At 34.8% G+C, this 19,112-nt stretch overlaps 1 protein-coding gene across 2 annotated transcripts in view; it reads right to left on the bottom strand.

Annotated features, from left to right (window-relative positions):
• LOC142834369 (BEN domain-containing protein 5) overlaps nt 1–19,112 on the bottom strand; it is a 1,100,005-nt gene that overhangs the window by 928,243 nt on the left and 152,650 nt on the right. For both annotated transcript variants that reach the window (XM_075946804.1, XM_075946803.1), the window contains exon 3: nt 14,673–14,797. In XM_075946804.1, coding sequence (XP_075802919.1) covers nt 14,673–14,797 — 125 coding nt within the window. The remainder of the gene's footprint in view (nt 1–14,672; nt 14,798–19,112) is intronic.

The following is a 19,112-nucleotide window of genomic DNA, read 5'->3' as shown; positions in this document are numbered from 1 at the left end:
CTAGCTTTTAATTTTTATAAGTATATATTCATACATATATGTGTTGTGAGACTGAAAAGGTGACCATGGAAATACAACATGAGGTTTAGAAGGGAGGTGTTGAGGACAGTAAGTGGAAAGGGGACCACTGAGGGAAGGAAGGGAACAAGGAAGGGGACAGGGGTATGGGGGAGATGAAGATGTGAGAGAACCAATCAAAAATGAGTTATATATGAATTGCCATGATGAAAAACTATTATTTTGTGTGCTAATTAAAAAGCAAACAGTGCTGAACATGGTGGTATATCTTTAATCCCAGAACTCAGGAGGTAGAAGGAGGTGAGTCTCTTGAGTTCAAGATCAAACTGGTCTATATAGTGGGTTCCAGACATCCAGGACAATGTAGAGAGACCCTGTCTCAAAAATCAAACAAATAACAAAAAGAAAAAACACATAAAAATAATTATTTTATTGAAGAAGTTAGAAGTAAAAAGTTAGCATTTCTTTTCTCTCAATTGATAAATGTTTTCTAAAAGTACTCACTATACAAAAATGTCACCACATGATCAGAATTTAATTTGAAATTAAAGAACAGACTAACTCTATCTCCCTTAACTAGATGCTGCCTAAACCTCCATTACCTGCAGCTAAATTCCATGAAAGAGAAGCACAGCTTCCTAGCTCTTCTTTTGTAATGGAGGCAATCAATTAGCAACACTCAAGAAAATATTTAAATATAAAACCAATATAAATCACAAAGAGTGGCAAGTTAAATGTTTTGAGCCAAATATAGTCATCCATTATCCAGACATGCCTTTAAAACCTGGCATAATAAATAAATGTTTTGGATTATTAAGTAAGTAGTACTTCTTAAAGATTAAACATTTTAAATTGATCAAAAAGGAAAAAATGAAAAGGAAGCAAAACTGCTTCCATGTTTGTTTTTCAGTTGGCCTGTGAATTTATGCACTAGTATCTTTAATTACGTACAGCTAAAATGTAATGTTTGTATATATTAAAAAGGAATTTCATCAAGTCAGGTTTTTTATTCTAGTTAGTATGAAATAAAATTACACTAGAATAATACCTTATTTTGAATATCATAAAAAACTTAGAAAATTTTATTATTATCTATTCTGATGATATACAATAGGTCATCAAATACAATTATTCTACAAGTGCTATCATGTTATGAAATTGAGTATGATAGACTGATTGTTGAAATGAAAATAATTTGTCAAAAAATCTGCACATGGGACATGAGAGATAAGAATTACCAAGGTCCCAAATATTCATGAAATGTTAAACAAAAATAAGAAAAAGAAATACAGTTGAAATGTAAATCTGAGCATAAATTACCAGAAGGGCCAAAGATTGGCATGGAAGTCGAGGGTCCTGGTCTGTAAGGTCAGTTCTGCCACATATGTCATAGAGTATGACACTGGGGGAAGTATTTATCATTAATGAACCTCAGGTATTTCATCAGAAGAAATGAAGAAGAGATATAAATTTTTCAGCACGAGGCGTATGAAGGTGCTAGGGAACATGGAGAGGATACAGGAGATTAACAGGCCGTAGCCTGTTAATGCACGCTGCACTGGAGGAGCAGCAGGTTGTCATAGGTCCTGTTTCTCTCTTTTAGATAATTACTTAGCCTTTATGAGACTCATTTTTCTTGCCCAATAGTAATATTTACTTCAGAGAATTATTGTTTAGATTAATGACTTCATTAAATAAATGAGAATGTTGTAAAGTCTCTTATTTGCCACATGATATTTTCAGCGACAAATAATCACTATGTTATTCTAAGTACAATTTTCTGGGTGATAATAAATATACAGTATCAGATTTTTGAGGGGATCAATCTTATCATGGTTGTGGGAGAATTTTCGGATTGAACAATTATCCATGAGCAAAATACCTTCATAAGAACTAAGGGAACCAGGTGAGGAATAAGAGAAAATGCACTGATGAGAAACCAAAGATCAGAGAGCATCTATGTCACATGCCCCCCACCCCTAGCCTTCAGCAAGACAGCTTACCCTTCACTTGACAAAAAGATTGTGCATGGAACAAGTGACATGGTCTAAGATGCAATTCTGTATCTGACAAGTCAAAGTCATGCCAAAAGGGTCGGACATCCTCAGACGCCAGGATGGCAACTAGAGTCAGACCCTCTAAGCCTCCTTATTGGGCAGTATTCCACAACTCAAACTCCAAGTCTCATTTGGTCTCAAGGAATGCCCCACCACTAGACTGAATCCAGAGACTCTAAGCCTGATTTGCCCCCAACATCAGGCCAACTAGTCTACAAGGCAGTACCCACAGATGCAGTCTTCAAGATAGACCATTTGCACATGAGTGTTTTGGAGGGTCTGAGGAAGCTGGGAGGTGGGTTTTGGGATACAGCACCTCACTATCCCTGGTTAGTTTAGAACTTGCTAGGTAGACAAACTAGCCTTGAAATCACAGAGATCCTGCCTCTGCCTCAAGGATGCTGGCATGAAAGGCATAGACTGCACACAAATTGTCAACTAATTACCAGGCAAGAAACGGTGCCTGCAGATTCCAAGGCTGACCAGGTTCAGACCAGCCCACTGATCAAGCCAATCAAGCATCCAGATTTGTTCTAGCAACATAGGGCCAAGAACCATTCTAGTGGACCCTGGAAGACTGGCACTCCTCAGCTGAGCTTACAGGCCTACCCTTGCGAACTAGGCCTGTTCCCATGGACTTCAGTTCCAGGCCCACAAAAATGTTAGATCAACACACATGGATTCGTGAGCACTGGTTTCAGGATCCAAAGTCTCAGAACCATCCTAGAATCTGTTAAAACTTTGAAGGCACAGGCTTACAGACCACAAGCGTGCTGGGTCATCACTTGTGGATTAAACACAACATGGCCCTTTTAAATAAATGCTGGCACTTGAAATAATATGCTTTTTTTAAAAAAAAAAGTCCAATGACATTTGACAAAATATAACATCTGAAGAATAACTACAAATTAGCAGTAAGAAAGACTGCCTAATCAAAGCCACAAATGCTGGACTGGGGATATGGCTCAGTGCATTAAGTTTTTGGTGTACAACATCAGAAATGAAATTTAGATCCCCAAAACCCACGTAAAAGCTGTGTGTGTTAAATGTGACAGTAACCTGTAATCTCAGCACTTGGGAGGGAGAGACAAGAGTCCTTGTGGCACACCTACTAGCTAGACAAGCAGAAACTAGTGAGAAACATTGCCTCAATAAAGTAGGCAGTGAGCAAAAAAAATGCCCAGTGTTGACTTTGGCCATCAACAAGCACATGCACACAAATCAGCACAGATATGTGCATGCACACACACATCTGCAGGTATGTACACAGGAATAACACACATACACATCTATATGTAAACAACTATTTACAAACATAAAGAAAAAATATTAGTGGTATAAAAATCAGTAAATCCCTCCATGATTAAAGCCAATAAACAGGCTGACTCACATTTCTTGGATTCAACAATGTAATAGATATCCTCCCTACTGGGTATATATAAATTCCTACAAATATAACTGATCACTATTCCTGTGTAATAAAATTGCCTATGTAAACAATATCAAATTCACAAATATGTTACTAGAAGTGAAATAAAGTCATCAAGGACGCAGAATATACGGTGCTGTGTTATATACTAAAAAAGGACAATTAGCATTAATTTTCCTTAAAACTTCCATTTACATCACCAAAGAGATATACACAGAGCATACAGTTAACATGTACAACATCCATGAGTTGAAAACGCTAAACAGTTTCACTTTAAACACTGGTAAAATCTTTGAACAGACACCACAGCATAGCAAATAAACACAGAACTATTAGCCACTAGGGAAATGCAAAGTAATTGCACGGTGAGATACAGTTAAGGCATCAAAATGACAGAGGTTGAAAAATACCGACAACGACAAGAGGTGACAAGCCTGTGCAACAACTGGGACTATCTCGTACTGCTGAAGGAAATGCAAACTGATAGAACCACACTGAAAATTAGTTTGAAAATTATTGTCAAGTTTAATAATCACTTAACATATGACCAAGAAATCTTACTCCCAAGTATTTTAGCTTAGTGAAATAAACCATATATTCACGAACACAACCAAATAGTACACAAATATTTATAACAGTCAAAAAGAAACATCTGTGAAACACTTAAATAAACTGTAGGAATTTCTACGTTAAAAAAATATCTTAGTGTTTACTTGTTACTACTTATTGTTTATCCTGATAATAGGCCTTCTTTATTCTATTTCATGCTGGTTTCGGAGCCACCTAGCATACAAAGTAGATATTTGTTGACCACAAATGACATAAAAATAACACGTTAGAAGCATTTCTCTGACTATAAAAAAAGGAAAATGCAATCACTATATATCTCTATATCTACATCTACATATGTGTGTGTGATGATTCTCAATCAGCTGTTTGAAAAATCAAATAAACAACAAAAAACCTCCTGTGGATTCTGTTGCCAAAAACAGTATTCATATAGCAGGAGAGATATTAAATGCACTTTCACCTTAAGATATTTTCAAATTAGACTGAAACTGGAGCAGAGCCTCATCATAAGTCAAGAAACACAAACTGTATGTAGACATAAAGCCAAAAGCATAAAGAAAATGACATACATGGCATAATAGATTGAAACAAGAGAACAGAAATAATGGCTTCTGGTATTATTTATGTATTCATTATTGTTAAACCAAATTTTTTGTTTTGTCCACTTGGAATGATGTGGGATATCCTTCTATATATGTGTTGCTTTATTTGGTTGATGAATAAAGCTGTTTTGGGCAAATGGTTTAGTAGAGTAAAGCCATGTGAGAAATTCAAACAGAGATATATATAGAGACAGCAGGCAGAATCAAAGAGACTCCAAGTAGCTGCCAAAGGAGAAAGATGCTAGAACAAAACCTTACCCAGTAAGTCACAGCCTCATGGTTATATACAGATTAATAAAAATGGGTTAATTTAAGATGTAAGAGTTAGTTAATAAAAAGCCCGAGCTAATAGGCCAAACAGTGTTGCAATTAATATAGTTTTTGTGTGATTATTTGGGTCTGGACGGCAGGGAAACAAAAGAGTGTAATACATGTATATACACAAACACACACACACACACTTGTATAGCATAATTTACTCAAGATAACACAGTAAATAATCTGATTAACAAGTCTGAGCTTAATCCAAATAAAATAATGGTAAAAAGTCATTTCAGAAAGAGGAGAGGAAAATGCAGGAAGATATCAAACAACATGATCTCTATAATGGACTATTACAAAGTTTAAAAAGTGCTTAAAGCAAGGAAGATTAGATAGTAACCTGATAAGTAAGAGTTGCATATGCCAGAGAAGACTGACCTTTACCCTAAAGACAAGAGCAAGATATTTAAGAGTTGCAACAGTTGAACAGTAGGGTTCGATTTGAACTTTACATAGAATACCCCAGGTGTTGTCTGAAAGAGAGACTTAAAAAGCAAGATCAACAAAGCAGCAGTCAAAGACAGCCTAGGAAACGTGGTACCAAGTGTCCTGGTTGACTGCAGCTGTAACAAAAGTGTACAAACTCAGGACGGAATTTGAGAGTTGATCACATAAGACTTTATAATCTATACATGAAAATTTATAATATAATTTAATGACCTATAACTGAAATCAGATTTTCTAATCTAAATGGCATCTGATTATATAATTTATAGATAAAGATAGAGATAACCTCGCAGAATTGTTGGAAAAACTGAATAGCAATTTAACACAGTGTTGCCACAGCATTTGTGACAACTGTATTACTATAAAAAATATAATTTGTTGTAGAATATTTTAACATGTAAAGATATGTTATATTTGTTTATGCTACAGAATATTACTTTAACTTTGTAAAAGTGTGTTACATTTGTTTGTACTGCATTTGCTTAATCATGTAAAAATGTGTTGCATTTGTTTCACCTTGTCTGCCTAAGGCACCTGATTGAGCTAATAAAAAGCTGAACAGCCAAAAGGTAGGCAGAAGAGATAGATGCAGGACTAGTGGGCAGAGAGAACAAATAGGAAAAGAAATCTGGGCTTGAGAAAAGCAAGAGAGAGAAGAACAAATGGAAAGAACAGGGAGAAAAAGGGCCAGCCAGGCAGCCACGAGGCAGCAGACACAGAGCAGGACACACAGAGAGAAAGGTAAAAAGCCCCAAGACAAAACATAGATAAAGAGAGCCGGATTAAAGTAAGAGCTAAGACAAGGCATTATAAGATAATAGCATTCATCACTAATAATAAGTCTCTGTGTCATGACTTGGGAGCTTGTTGGTAGCCCAAAAGAAAAAGCATGGTAAAAAAACATAAATCCACATCAGAGGAATTTCAGTAAAGTGCCACATTTTGAGTTTACATGACTGTATAAACAGTAGCAACACTCGCTGGAATATAAAATAAAGACATATTTTTACACAGCAAGAGGAGTTCTTTTTTAATAATTAGTGCGAGCGAGGCTGTGTAGTCCAGGAGACTAGAGATAATGCTGAAATATGAGAGAAACAATATGTACAGTGTGAATACACAAGCTATAATGAGAAGGGGAAACCCTACGAAGGAGAATCAGAAAAGATGAGATCAGAACTCCAAGGCAACGGTTTCTAACAGTGAAACAGCAACAATACCAAGTGCAAGATAAATTAAGAGAGTGGGGACAATATGCCCACTAAGTTTAACAACATCAGAATAATCTATACAATAGTGAAAAGCCAATTAACAAATAAAGTTAAATGCCGGCTGTTTACATCGGGCTTCCTCGCTTCACATTATAATGATAGTATCTGTCTAAAATATCATGGGGAAGCATGCAAACATTATGGACACAGTAATGCATTTTATGTATATCACAGACACACAGAAAAAATAATCCCAAACATAGTTACTAGGCTAATTAAACAGTTTCAAGAAACTAAAATTTATCTTTGCAAAACAATGTAAGACAACTTGAAAGATTTAAAGTAAATGCATGTATGCAGCACTTATACTGAAACTGAAATGATATAGTTGATATGGAAACCGCAAGATTTATGTCCTGCTATCTTAATTTGTCTATTTTTCTATACATTCTAAAATGCCCAATCTTCTGAATGTTTCCTCAAACAAACAAATTCCTTGATCCACAAAGCACAGTTTATAGTCTATCAAAATCTTTAAGAAATACATATGCCACCAATTAAAAAAGAAGGGTTATTTAAATTTAAATTTTATAAATGTGCCTATAGGAAAAAACTTCCTGAATAGAATACATATAACACAGCCAAAAGAACAACAATTAATAAATGGACCTCATGATGCTGCAAAGCTTCTGCATGACTAAGACACCATCATTTGTACAAAAGAACAGGCCACAGAATAGGAAAAGACTTTTACCAATTATACAAATGATATATGGCTAATACCTCAAATACATAAAAATTTTAAAAAACTGGAAATAAAACAATTTTAAAAATTGGGTACAGATCTAAACAGAGAGTTCTCAAAAGAAGAAACAGAAAAATGGCTGAAAGCCATGTAAAGAAATTTTCAACATCTTTGCTTATCAGGGACATGCCAATCAAAATTACTTTGAGATTTCATCTTATACCAGCCAGAATGGGCAAGATCATTAAAATAAATGGCAGCTCATCTTGCAAGAATGTGCAGTAATGGAAACACTCATCCACTGCAGTATGGGTACAAACGAGCATAGCCACTGTGAAAATCAGTGTGGTAGTTCATCTACCTCAAGATCCAGCTGTAGCATCTGACTAAGAGTCACTTTCTCAACCATTGCTGCTCTATTTATAATAGGCAGAAATTGGAAATAATCTAGATGTTCATCAACAGATGAATGGATAAAGAAAATATAATACATTTATACAATGTAAAAACTCTCAACTGTTAAAAATCATAAAATTCACAAGAAAGTGAATGAAGCTAGAAAAAAAACATCCTGAATGAGGTAACCCTGACCCAAAAAGACAAACATGGTGTGTGTTCACTTATATATGGAAGTTAGCTGTTAAGTTTTCAATAAACAGGCTACAATCTGTATAACGACCAAGTTTAGGTACAGAGTAAGGGACTGGGAGGGCATCTCCTAGAAAGGGGAGATGGAATAGACAGTTATGGATGTGTGGGGTAACTGAAATGGGAGGATCAAACAGAGCAATGGAGGAAGGTGAAGGGATGGACGGGGATACAATAGAGGTTCTCAACCTGTAGGTCGTGACCCCTTATAGGGGTCATATATCTGATCCTATAAAGTAGATATATTACAATTCATAACAATAGCAAAATTACAGTTATGAAGCAGGAAAAAATGATTTTATGGCGGGAGACATATGACATGACATGAGAAACTGGGTGCAAGTGTCACAGCTTTAGGGAAATTGGGAACCACTGGAATACAGGGAGGGGTAGATAAACGAAGGACCATTTCAGAAGTCATTCAGAAACCTAATACAAAGCTTTCTGTATCTATGCCAAATAACGGGAGAGACAAAGCCCCATCTAGACCTCTCTCACCATCAAATGGAGGTTCCTCCCTGTGCCCGAAATAGGTTAATTAAGCTGTTGGTCTAAGGGACCCCACAGAAACCCCAAAACCACCCAGGCTATTTCCAAGGCAATAGGTTGCTTTCCACAAACTGATGGTAAGGCAGGTCTCATTGCTGTTTTCACAATATAAATTTTCAATGTGTTCTGATAGTTAAGTCTTTAATTCACCTATAAAAGTTTAAAAATTATTTTTACTACTTTGTTATACATACATCCTGCTATTTCTACTATTTGTATGACAATTATTGTCATGATATATCTTCTTTAAGTAGCTTTGTTTCTGATTTCTCTACTGTTCATGTAGACTGCTTCTCTATTCTTATGCCATGTTACGGTGATTTTACATTACAGCTGCTATAAAAAAGTTAGTTGAAGTGCCAGTTGCATTAATTGTTTTTCCTTAAATTTTACTAGGATCATTTTGTTGTTTTATTTTATACATTAATTTTAGAATTAGTTTGTCAAATTCTATTAGAAATTGGAAAAAAGAAAATTCTTGTTGGAATTGTTTTGAGATATGTTAATGCGGGGAGATCTTTGTACTGTTGAGACTTTGCTTATGTGAGCACACCTTTGGTTCTCAATGTATCAGATTGCTCCTCCACTGCCTCTCACTGCTGATGGTAACTCTCTTACTCCTCTTCATTCCTCAATGAATGTTGCTCAAGCTTCATTATAATTTGGAAAACATATCTTTAAGCCAATTGCTATGACAGACTGGTCACTGGCACCCTCTCTCCAGAAAAGCTTCTACTCCATTTTTCTCAGCTACGGATCTCGTGTGCATACTTTACACCTTGATATTAACAATAACTACATTACTGTAATCCTGTCAGCTTTATCCATCCTGTTCCACTAAACACCATTTTACAGTTTACTAAACAATATTCTAACTCCATAACTTCTATAACTTCATCACAGTCTCCAATAAAGTTTATGCCTGTTTAATAGTAATTATTGTAGTTAATTTTTATTTCAAAAATGGTAAATTTTGCATGATATGGTCATTTCAAATGACCTATATTCAGTGCCCTTTTATATCGTATTTTCCCAACCCCATACCTTCCACCCCTTTAATATACTCTCTCTCTCTCTTAGAACTCTTGTTTGTATCCTGAATTGTCTTTATCCTCCTTCAACTTAGTGATATATATATTGTTAAAACTGAACCCATAATATAGTCTCAGCCATAACAGACTATCTGGTAGTAAATTTATCTTTCATTTATATATTATTAGTGAACAGTTGTTTTAGAAACTCTCACCAGCAACTCAAGACTAAAACATGAGAGGAAAAAACAAAGTACAATAAGACCTATGATTCCTAACATTATCCAAACAGAACACACACCCTAAACTATGATGTAAAAAATAAGGGACTTTTACAACATGTGGCTGAAGAAACCAAAGTTAGAAGAATAAAGGATGAATTTAAGATGGTAGACCTACAGTTACAAAACAGAATATTAGAATAGAAACACTGGCAAAGAAAATTTTTCCATAAATCTTTAGAGTATTAAACTGGGCCACTCAATGTATGAAAAGTTATATACACACATGGTAAGACTCCAAGAAAATGAACAAATATTATCTACTAGAAAGTAACTTCCAACTAACTAGTCCTAAAGTAGAAGCTATTATAGGCACATCTTTATAGCACAGAGGGCAGGGAACCCTGATCGCTCCTTGGGCTGACGAGGGAGGGGGACTTCATTGGGGGAGGGGGAGGGAAATGGGAGGCGGTGGCGGGGAAGAGACAGAAATCTTTAATAAATAAATAAATTTTTTTTAAAAAGTCACCTTATAACCATGATGAAATAACTGCTCCCATACACATCTGCTTACCAAAATCAAAAAGTCGAAATAGAACAAAATACACACCAGGTTGGAAATGGGAACCCCAATGCTAGAGATCCCTACTAAAGAGTCAGGGAATAGTGTCACTCCTAGGTCTGCCATGAATTTTAAGATACACTGTTCAGAGATACTCAGGTACAGCACTGACGATCTGAATCATTCAGCAGGTACATCCAGAGTCATGTCTGCGCAGTAGGGAGATTGCCATCCCTACATTATGCCTCCCTTAACAAAGCTTTAAAGTAAACCTGAAAGTACAATCAGATCTACATGTATTAAAAACATCAACAATTTTAATAAGAAAATACTACTCTTTTGAGAAATGGGGTCTTTCTCTCCTACACAAGGCTGACAATAGATTTTATTATTCTTCTTTCTATATCTAGATAAAATCTGTGGGTATGCCCAGATAAAACAGGATTGATGAATAGAGGAAGAGAAACTAAATACAAAAAATGAACTTGTCCTATTGTGTGATGTTGTTACTAGAGAGCAATTATTTTTATTTTATTACTAGAGGCCTGGGGCACTCCATCATAAACTATTTATCTATGTGAAATCTCAAAGTGAAGAAAATAAACAATTCGCTCTGGATATGCAAACATCTGAGTAAAAAAGAGGCAATTCCAATAAAGAAATGCAGAGAAAGACACCTCGCTCTCCACCGACAGGAAAGCAGCAGAAACTTTAGACAGCATGCACTGGCTATGCATATGCACATCCTTGTCAAATAGCTCCCCTTCACATTTTTCCTAAAGGAATGCTATAAAACTATTTCCTACATTAAGATGTTTCCAACAGTACTATTTACAATAACACACAGTAGTCAATAATATTTATATTCAAGAGTAAGGAACCAGTCTTGTAGTAAACAGCTATTTGCCATGTTTGTAAGAAATTAGGGATAAAATAATTATAATGATGTTTAGATTCTTAAAAGCAAGATACTAAAGTATATTCACAGCACAAATTAATTGTAATCCAAAATAAATAAGCATAGAAAAAATGTCACAACTTAGTATTACCTGTTTCAAACTAGGAAAAATGATGGGGTATGTGGGTATGTATGTGGAAGCAGTGTGTGTGTGTGTGTGTGTGTGTGTGTGTGTGTGTGCATGTGTGTTTCTCTTTTCTGATTTTAAAGATTTTCTAAATTCTATGTTTACGACATTGAGCATTGGCTGCTTTTGGAGACAGAAAAAAGAAAGATAAATTTAGCATATAAAAACTATGCATGAATGAAAACAGCTTAAATAGCCCCGGCATATCATTTTATTTCCTCTTATTGGCTAAAATTTTATCATAAGTATTTAAATAGAAAAATTTGCTTTTACCTCACACAGTGTTCTGTTGCATCAATAATGCATTTTTACATCAGAATATTTAATATCAGTTTTTCAGAGAGAAAATTATTTTTTCATAAAGGTACCAGGACATTTAGTTTCCATCAACTCTTGCAAATGTACTATTTAGCAACTACTTTCGGAGGGCTAATATATCAGTCCTGTGATACAGAAGCGCATGTTCCAAGCTTTTATCTCTTCCTAAAAACATCAAGGAAAATAACCCCAGAGCTAGTCCTGCATGTACAGTACATTTGATCCTTCGATTTTTAACATTCATTTAATGGAGTCTGCCCGTGATGACTAACATTTCCTTGTCTGCTAGTACCAACCACTAAATAAGGTTTTTGATGAGATTACATTTGTGCAGCTCTCATTTTAACGGAAATTGGAGAGATATGAGAAAAGATTACAGGAAGAGACATTATAAAAGCAGATCTCACAAGTCAAACTTAATAGCAAAACCATTCTCTTCATGTAGGCAACCATGAAAACAAATATCCTGTGAGCTAGGGACATACTTTCTATCTTTCTATTAGATCTTTAAGCCTTGAGACAAATTTCCATAACTTTATAATGTAGTTAGAGATGATGAGACAGTGGCCACAGAAAGATGATGAATGAAGTACAAGGCAAAACTAGATGAACACATCTAAGGTTTTGGGGTGTACAAGCATAGGATTGTATTGCTTATGCTAGTTAGAAGCCAGAGAGGCAGATTAAATGTCAGCCATGAAAACTTCAAAATAAGTGTGCATAAAACATACCCAATTCTCTTATTAAAGAACCCTTCAGAGCACGTTCATGCTAGAAAAGATCGCCATAGAGGCTACATAATTTAAATGTACATCATGAAACTTAAAACACTATGGTTCTGACATGTCAAACAATAAAAAATAAAACAGACATTCTGATAAGCAAACTAGAATAGCAAACAAAAATATTTAAAAAGCATGAGGAACTTTCCCAAAAGTTTGAGTATAACTGAAGGAAGTAATTTCCTCCAAATCTCAAACCAGTACACCCCCCCTCCTTTACTTATTAATATAAGCTGTATACAGACAGTCTTTGTGGAGATCCAAGTGAATAAGAAACAAGGGTTGGTCCTAATGTGTCTCAAGATTAAAGAAATCTAAAACATTAAGAAATGAACTAATATTCAGTTTATTTAACAACAAAATCAAAAAATAAGCAGTCCCTTTTCCAGGAGTTAATGGCTTCTTAGATGCAATAAGCAAGCTGAAGGATATATAAACTGTATAAGAAAGAAAAGTATAATCCTTTTAATGGACTTGGAAATTCTGGCATTTTCTCCTGCATTTAAGAAAGTGTTTCCCTCCATCCATATAAACTGTCTGCAGAATAGCTGTTTGCGTTTCAGAGGAGTGTATATGTGACAAGCATAACTTACCAACATAAGTCAGCAACAGCAACAGAAGAAGGCAAGGGTGGATGTTCACTTCGTGATATCAAGTTATCCTTTCAGTGAGCCCACATGGATATTGGAAAAGCATTTTGAAGAGTACTGATTATTTGATGGAATAATCCTAGAGTCAGGTCAACCACTGCACATGGTCAGGAAGGAAAAAGGGTATAATATTGCTATAATAGAAACTGTAAAAGAGACTTGGTCATGTAAGATGGCGTAAAAGCAAGAATCAAAGCTAGATCTTAGGACTGTTGGGGGTGGGAGGGTCTCTGTGTGAGCTTCAGTTCTTTTGTCTCCTTCTCATATGTGCTAAAACTCTGAGGTATCACATTTAGTACGATACAAATATCTTTCCTATATTCAGATCCCACCCACCAGTTAGCCTCCAACTCAATACAGAGGGCAAGTTCCCCAATGCTGTGTCGGTAGTATTATAGAAAATTAAGTCAACTAGTTGAAAAATTTAGTGGTTGTCCATCCATCTTCTGCTGAAGCCACTTTTCCAGAAACAACACAGTGTCAAGAAATACCCGAAACCCCTAAAATCCAGACACTTGCCTAGGCCTGGAACATGAATGAAGCTGGAACTCAGATGAACAGAGAGATGCAAACAGCATTGACTGACTCAAGAGTAAAAACTGAACAAGACCATTACTTTCTCTCTGGTGTTGTAGATAAAGACAGCCCAGGAGAAGACAAGGTGGAACTTTCCACATCCAGGCTTCCATATGCTAAGAGAACCACAAAACCACGACGCATACAAAGTTTGTGCAGTCTGTCTGTAGTTGTCTGAATGGAACAGAATAGCAAAATTGCTTAGAATTAGAGTGCTAGTGTTTACTTCAAGCATATGTATGCTATCAGTCCATTTTAATCAATAACCTCTAATGAGAAACAAGTTTCCAAAAGGATTAAAAATCATTAGCAGTTAGAAAATAAAGTTAAAGAAATCAATATTAAAGGGGATTAATATATTCATAAAATTTAAACATGACAAAGAACACACAAGGTTTCCCAGAATCACTAGATGATACTGTGTTTTGAGTTCCCAGGCATACCAACTTTAGGGAAGATAATCAGTCAGAAGAATTTGAAAAAGAGAAGCTTTTATGAGATGGGGCCTTTGAGAAAAGTCTTTCTGGGTCTTTGCAAATATGCTGTAACAGCATATTAGACACGGAGAACAGCAAGTCACTTCCAATGTTTCCTTAAAGTGTGCCACAAGGAGGCTTCACATATAAGGATTAAACAGTAAACAACATGCATTTTCTTAGATACAAGTATGCATTCATGAATTCCCATCAGGAATTCCTTACCCATTCCTCACTATCTCTTGAAACAAAAGTATATCTAGCCTTGCTATAAATATAAAACAATATAATCTATTACAGCCCAAGTTTAACACCTGTTAAAGAAAACAGTGTTCTTTTTGAAGATCACACCAGATAGCCACCATTTACCTCACCTGTGATTCTTTCACGTTTTCAACAGTGAAGTTGAACCAGACCCGGAAGCGAGGATTACAGGTGTCAGGCCTAATGAACAGATCATACTCAAACTCAGAGACTTGCTCAACCCGGCCAAGGTTACCTATGACAAAACATAAGAGAACTGTGTTTCAATAGAAGTTCGTGCATCTCAACAATATTCTGCACTTTGATACTTGTACCAATCTTCATTTAGAACCAGTAGATGTGAATAGCCATAGGCTTAATGCTACCAACTCTAAGTGCAGCCCAAAGTAAGGAAGATGTCAGCTAGTTCAGGCTGTAGTACACAATCTCTGCCTGAATCTTATGATTCAGACCCTTGGTGCAACAAACAATATTTGGTTATAAAGACTGTAGTATGGTTTGTTTCAAAATGCTGTGGAATGAATCACAAGCTACAGATTCCCAGTTAGAAAAGGATGAGGATAGACTATATACTGTTTCTAATATGCTGAATCCTCTTTAATCTTCACAACATGGCTAGGCAGTTTGTGTGGTAAATTGCTAAAACTTATATTCAAGGGCTAAAAAAGAGTCAAGGTGACTATACCTGGCTTCAGATAAATGAATGAGAAGTTGGTATTGTGTTGATCCTAAGGAAAATAGCAATATCTTACTTAAAATGAGTTCTAGAGTGCCTGTCTCTAGATCAGTTCTTCTCAAACTTCCTAATGCTGCGACCCTTTAAAACAGTTCCTCAGGCTGTGGTGACCCCCAACATCATCAAATTATGTCATGGCTACTTCATAACTGTAATTTTGCGACTGTTGTGAATCATAATGTAAATAACTGATATGCAGAATATCTAGATGACATGTGACCCCTGTGAAAGGGTGATTTGACACTCGAAAGGGTTGTGACCCACAGCTTGGGAACTGCTGCTCTAGAGGAATGTTTAGGAATAAACCTTCAACCTATATGGACCAAACTTTTAACTATGTCTTTTCAAAGTTCTGTTGACATGTCACTAATTTTTTCTGATTATGAATTGTACTATAATTAATGGAAAACTAGCCAGGGACCCAGAAACCTGGATTCTACTTCATTTCATTCCAATGGTATGAAGATAGATAAGTTGCTTACCTTCTCACAGTCTTATGAAAATGCTGAATTATATAATTGCAAGTTTCTTTCAGATGTAACCTTCTTTACTGCCTGTTTCTAGCAATGAGCAGGCAGTGACTCCACAGATATAACAATTAACTTTTTCTTGCTTTTATCTGCTCTATTAAAATTTAATCTGAGAAAACAATTTATTTTCCCTTCCAGAACATAAGAGTACCTTTATTTTAGTACATTCACATTGAAAACCTTACATTGATGAGGAAGTACATATAAAAACTAATCAAGGCCACAGACTTGCCTCTTAATTTTCTTTCAATTATATTCACAATTCTAAAGAGATTCCTTACATGAAACTAGGTCCTTGAATTATTATCATCAAAAATATTTATTAAGAGACTTTTTATGAAAGTCAGAGTATTTATTACACAATGAAACTAAATAAGGGTCAGATAATTTAGGTTGATTTTAAATTTTCTAAAAAGTTAAACCACTGAAAATTCATTTTAAAATACAACAAAGTTTTTATAATTATAAAGTAAAGAATATGAGACTGGGTAGATGGCTCAGTATGTAAGAATGCTTGGAACCAAGGCTAACAATGTGTGTAGGATCCCCAAACACCAAAAGTAAAAGGAGAGCACCAACTCCTTCACTGGTTCCCTGATTCCACAGGAGCACCCTGGTTTGCATCTACCTATACACGCATACACAAAATAAATAAATATAATATTGGAAAGGTCACATAAATTGAAACATAAGCATTTATTCCTACATTAAAGGAGAAAATACAAATTTTAACCACTATGCAATTAGGACAGAATTTAATTTTAGTAGAAAATTAGTGATTCGAAGTTTAGATGTATGCTATAGACATCCTGAAGGTTAAGTATGTCAATCAATTTAATTTTCAGAACATGTCCCACAAATGAGGTACTTTTGCTTTCCCATTATATATACAAGAAAAACAATGAATACTGAACTAAAACAGCTCCAAAGTTATGCAGTAAGTAAATAAGTGGCATTTGCAAGTGATGTGAATGCAAATAGCACATCTCGAACCACCAGTGATCAGACTATACAGCTGGGCACTGAATAGATGAGCACAGGCATCACAGAGCTATGAATGGAAGCAGATTGTAAATCACTGTGCTTGATACCTACTCCACAATTAAAACAACAAAAACTTAAAAGAAGTCATTGCACACTTCAACCTTTCAATTCTAAAATTATGTATCAACGTTTGATCTAATCTTCAAAAGAAAGCATATATTCAGTCTGTTTTAATAGTTGGACAGTACACATGGATTTCAGTAAGAAGAAATCTTTAAATTGCTACTATGTACAGAGTTTTTAATAATAATATATAATGGCAAAAAACAAAGTTTCAAAGTAATTTTACTCATATTATTAAATCTTCACCTTGACCCAATGATGATGAACCTGAAACCTGCAAGCATTTAACACCTATCTAAATTAAGACTTTAAAGTGCCTGGAAGGACTCTGAAATAAAGACTTCTGATTAAATTGTTCTGTTCTTTGTATAACAGTATAAATATATATCCATTTTTTACTTAAATACTTCAACTATGTATCATATTAGAGACTTAAGGAAACATATATTTTAAAATATACTAGCAATGTTTTTTTATCCATTTAAATGAAAGACAAGGAAAGAAAGAAAGCAAAATCTAAACCATGATGGACAAATAGGGAAATACACATAGAATGTAGATTTAGCTTAAATATACCATTAAACTTTTCAAATGTAAAAGGATTAAATATTCAAATATACAAATATATAAACCTTGTTTACATTTTGCTAAGCAAAATAATCTAGAAACAGAAAGAAAATGCTATATGATACTATTACTGTACAGAATATTGAAAGTAAGTCAAATTTGTAAAGGTATACTTAGATCAGGCATCTTAGACATTAAGAAATATTACTAGAACTGAAAAAGAATATTTCATGTTTTTTTAAATAAATCCTTACATTCAAAATAGCCTCAATAAATAAAATACTTTGGAAAAAACTTAAAAATTGTAAGAACTTTACAATGAAAATTTTGAAACACTGACTAAATAAATTGAAGAAGATATAGAAATAAGAAGATCATCCATGCTCATCACAGATCAGCATAGTTAATACTGTAAAAATAGCTATGCTACAGAAAGGAATCCACAAATTCAATACAAGCCCCCATCAAAGAAAAGTACTTTAACAAAAAGAAAATCTAATTTCTTTCATAATGTAAGTCCTGGGAATCTAGAAAGTCCAGGGACATAGCTCAACAGAATAAATGGACTATGCTACAAGCTTACAGCCAGTATCATGATAAATGAAGAAAAGCTCACAGCATCTCCAGTAAAATAATGTCCACTCTCTCCATTCATACTCAAAATAGTGCAAAATGTCTTAGATAAGGCATTAAGACATGGAGATAAAAAATAAGAACGGAATAAATCCAAGTATCTCTATTTGATTCTGTATAAAAAGACCATAAAGCCCCATGTAAAACTCCTGTCTCATGAACATGTGGAGCAAAGCAGGAAGGCACAAAATTAACATTGAAAATCAGTAGCCTTCCCATGAACCATAACAAACATAGCAAAAACAAAAGGAAAAGAAAAGATGAGGAAACAATCCATTTTACAATAGTATCAAAATAAAATAAAATAAATTGGAATAAATCTAATCAAGGAAATAAAAGACTTGGGAAATGAAAACTTGGGAAATAAAATACCATAAAAGAAACTGAAGATAATATCAGAGGCTGGAAACTCATACTCATGGATTGGTTAGATTAATATTGTGAAAATTGCCCCCTTACAAGAAGCAATCTGCATACTCCATGCAATTCTCATAAAAATTCTAAAGCTTCCAATTCATCACAGAACTTTAAAATACAATCTTAAAACATGAATGGAAACACAAAAGAGCCAGGATACAAAACTAATTGTGAACAACAGAAACACTGCTAGATGTATCAATCACAATAAAAAATACCATGGTACTGTCATGAAAACAGACAGTTGAATAACATAATAGAATTAAGGAATCCTGGGGGGAAAAAAACACATATTGGAGAAAAGACAGCATCTTCAACAAATGGTGCTGGCCATACTAGGTAGCTAAATGTAGAAAAAAAATAACTAGATTCCTATTTCTCATCCTACATAAAACTAAACTACAAATGAATCAAAGATATCAACAGAAGACTTGATACCCTGAAGCTGTTAGAGTAGAACAAGAACATTGTTCAATCAGTGTACAGGCACAGGAGAGATGTTATTACCAGGACACACACAGTACAGGCATCAAGACCAATCAATAGTTGACAACAGGATC

This window comes from Microtus pennsylvanicus, chromosome 13, assembly GCF_037038515.1.
Source record: "Microtus pennsylvanicus isolate mMicPen1 chromosome 13, mMicPen1.hap1, whole genome shotgun sequence".
Lineage (NCBI taxonomy): Eukaryota > Metazoa > Chordata > Mammalia > Rodentia > Cricetidae > Microtus > Microtus pennsylvanicus.
The sequence above is the reverse complement of the archived record's forward strand: the minus strand, read 5'-3'. Positions and strand labels throughout refer to the sequence as shown.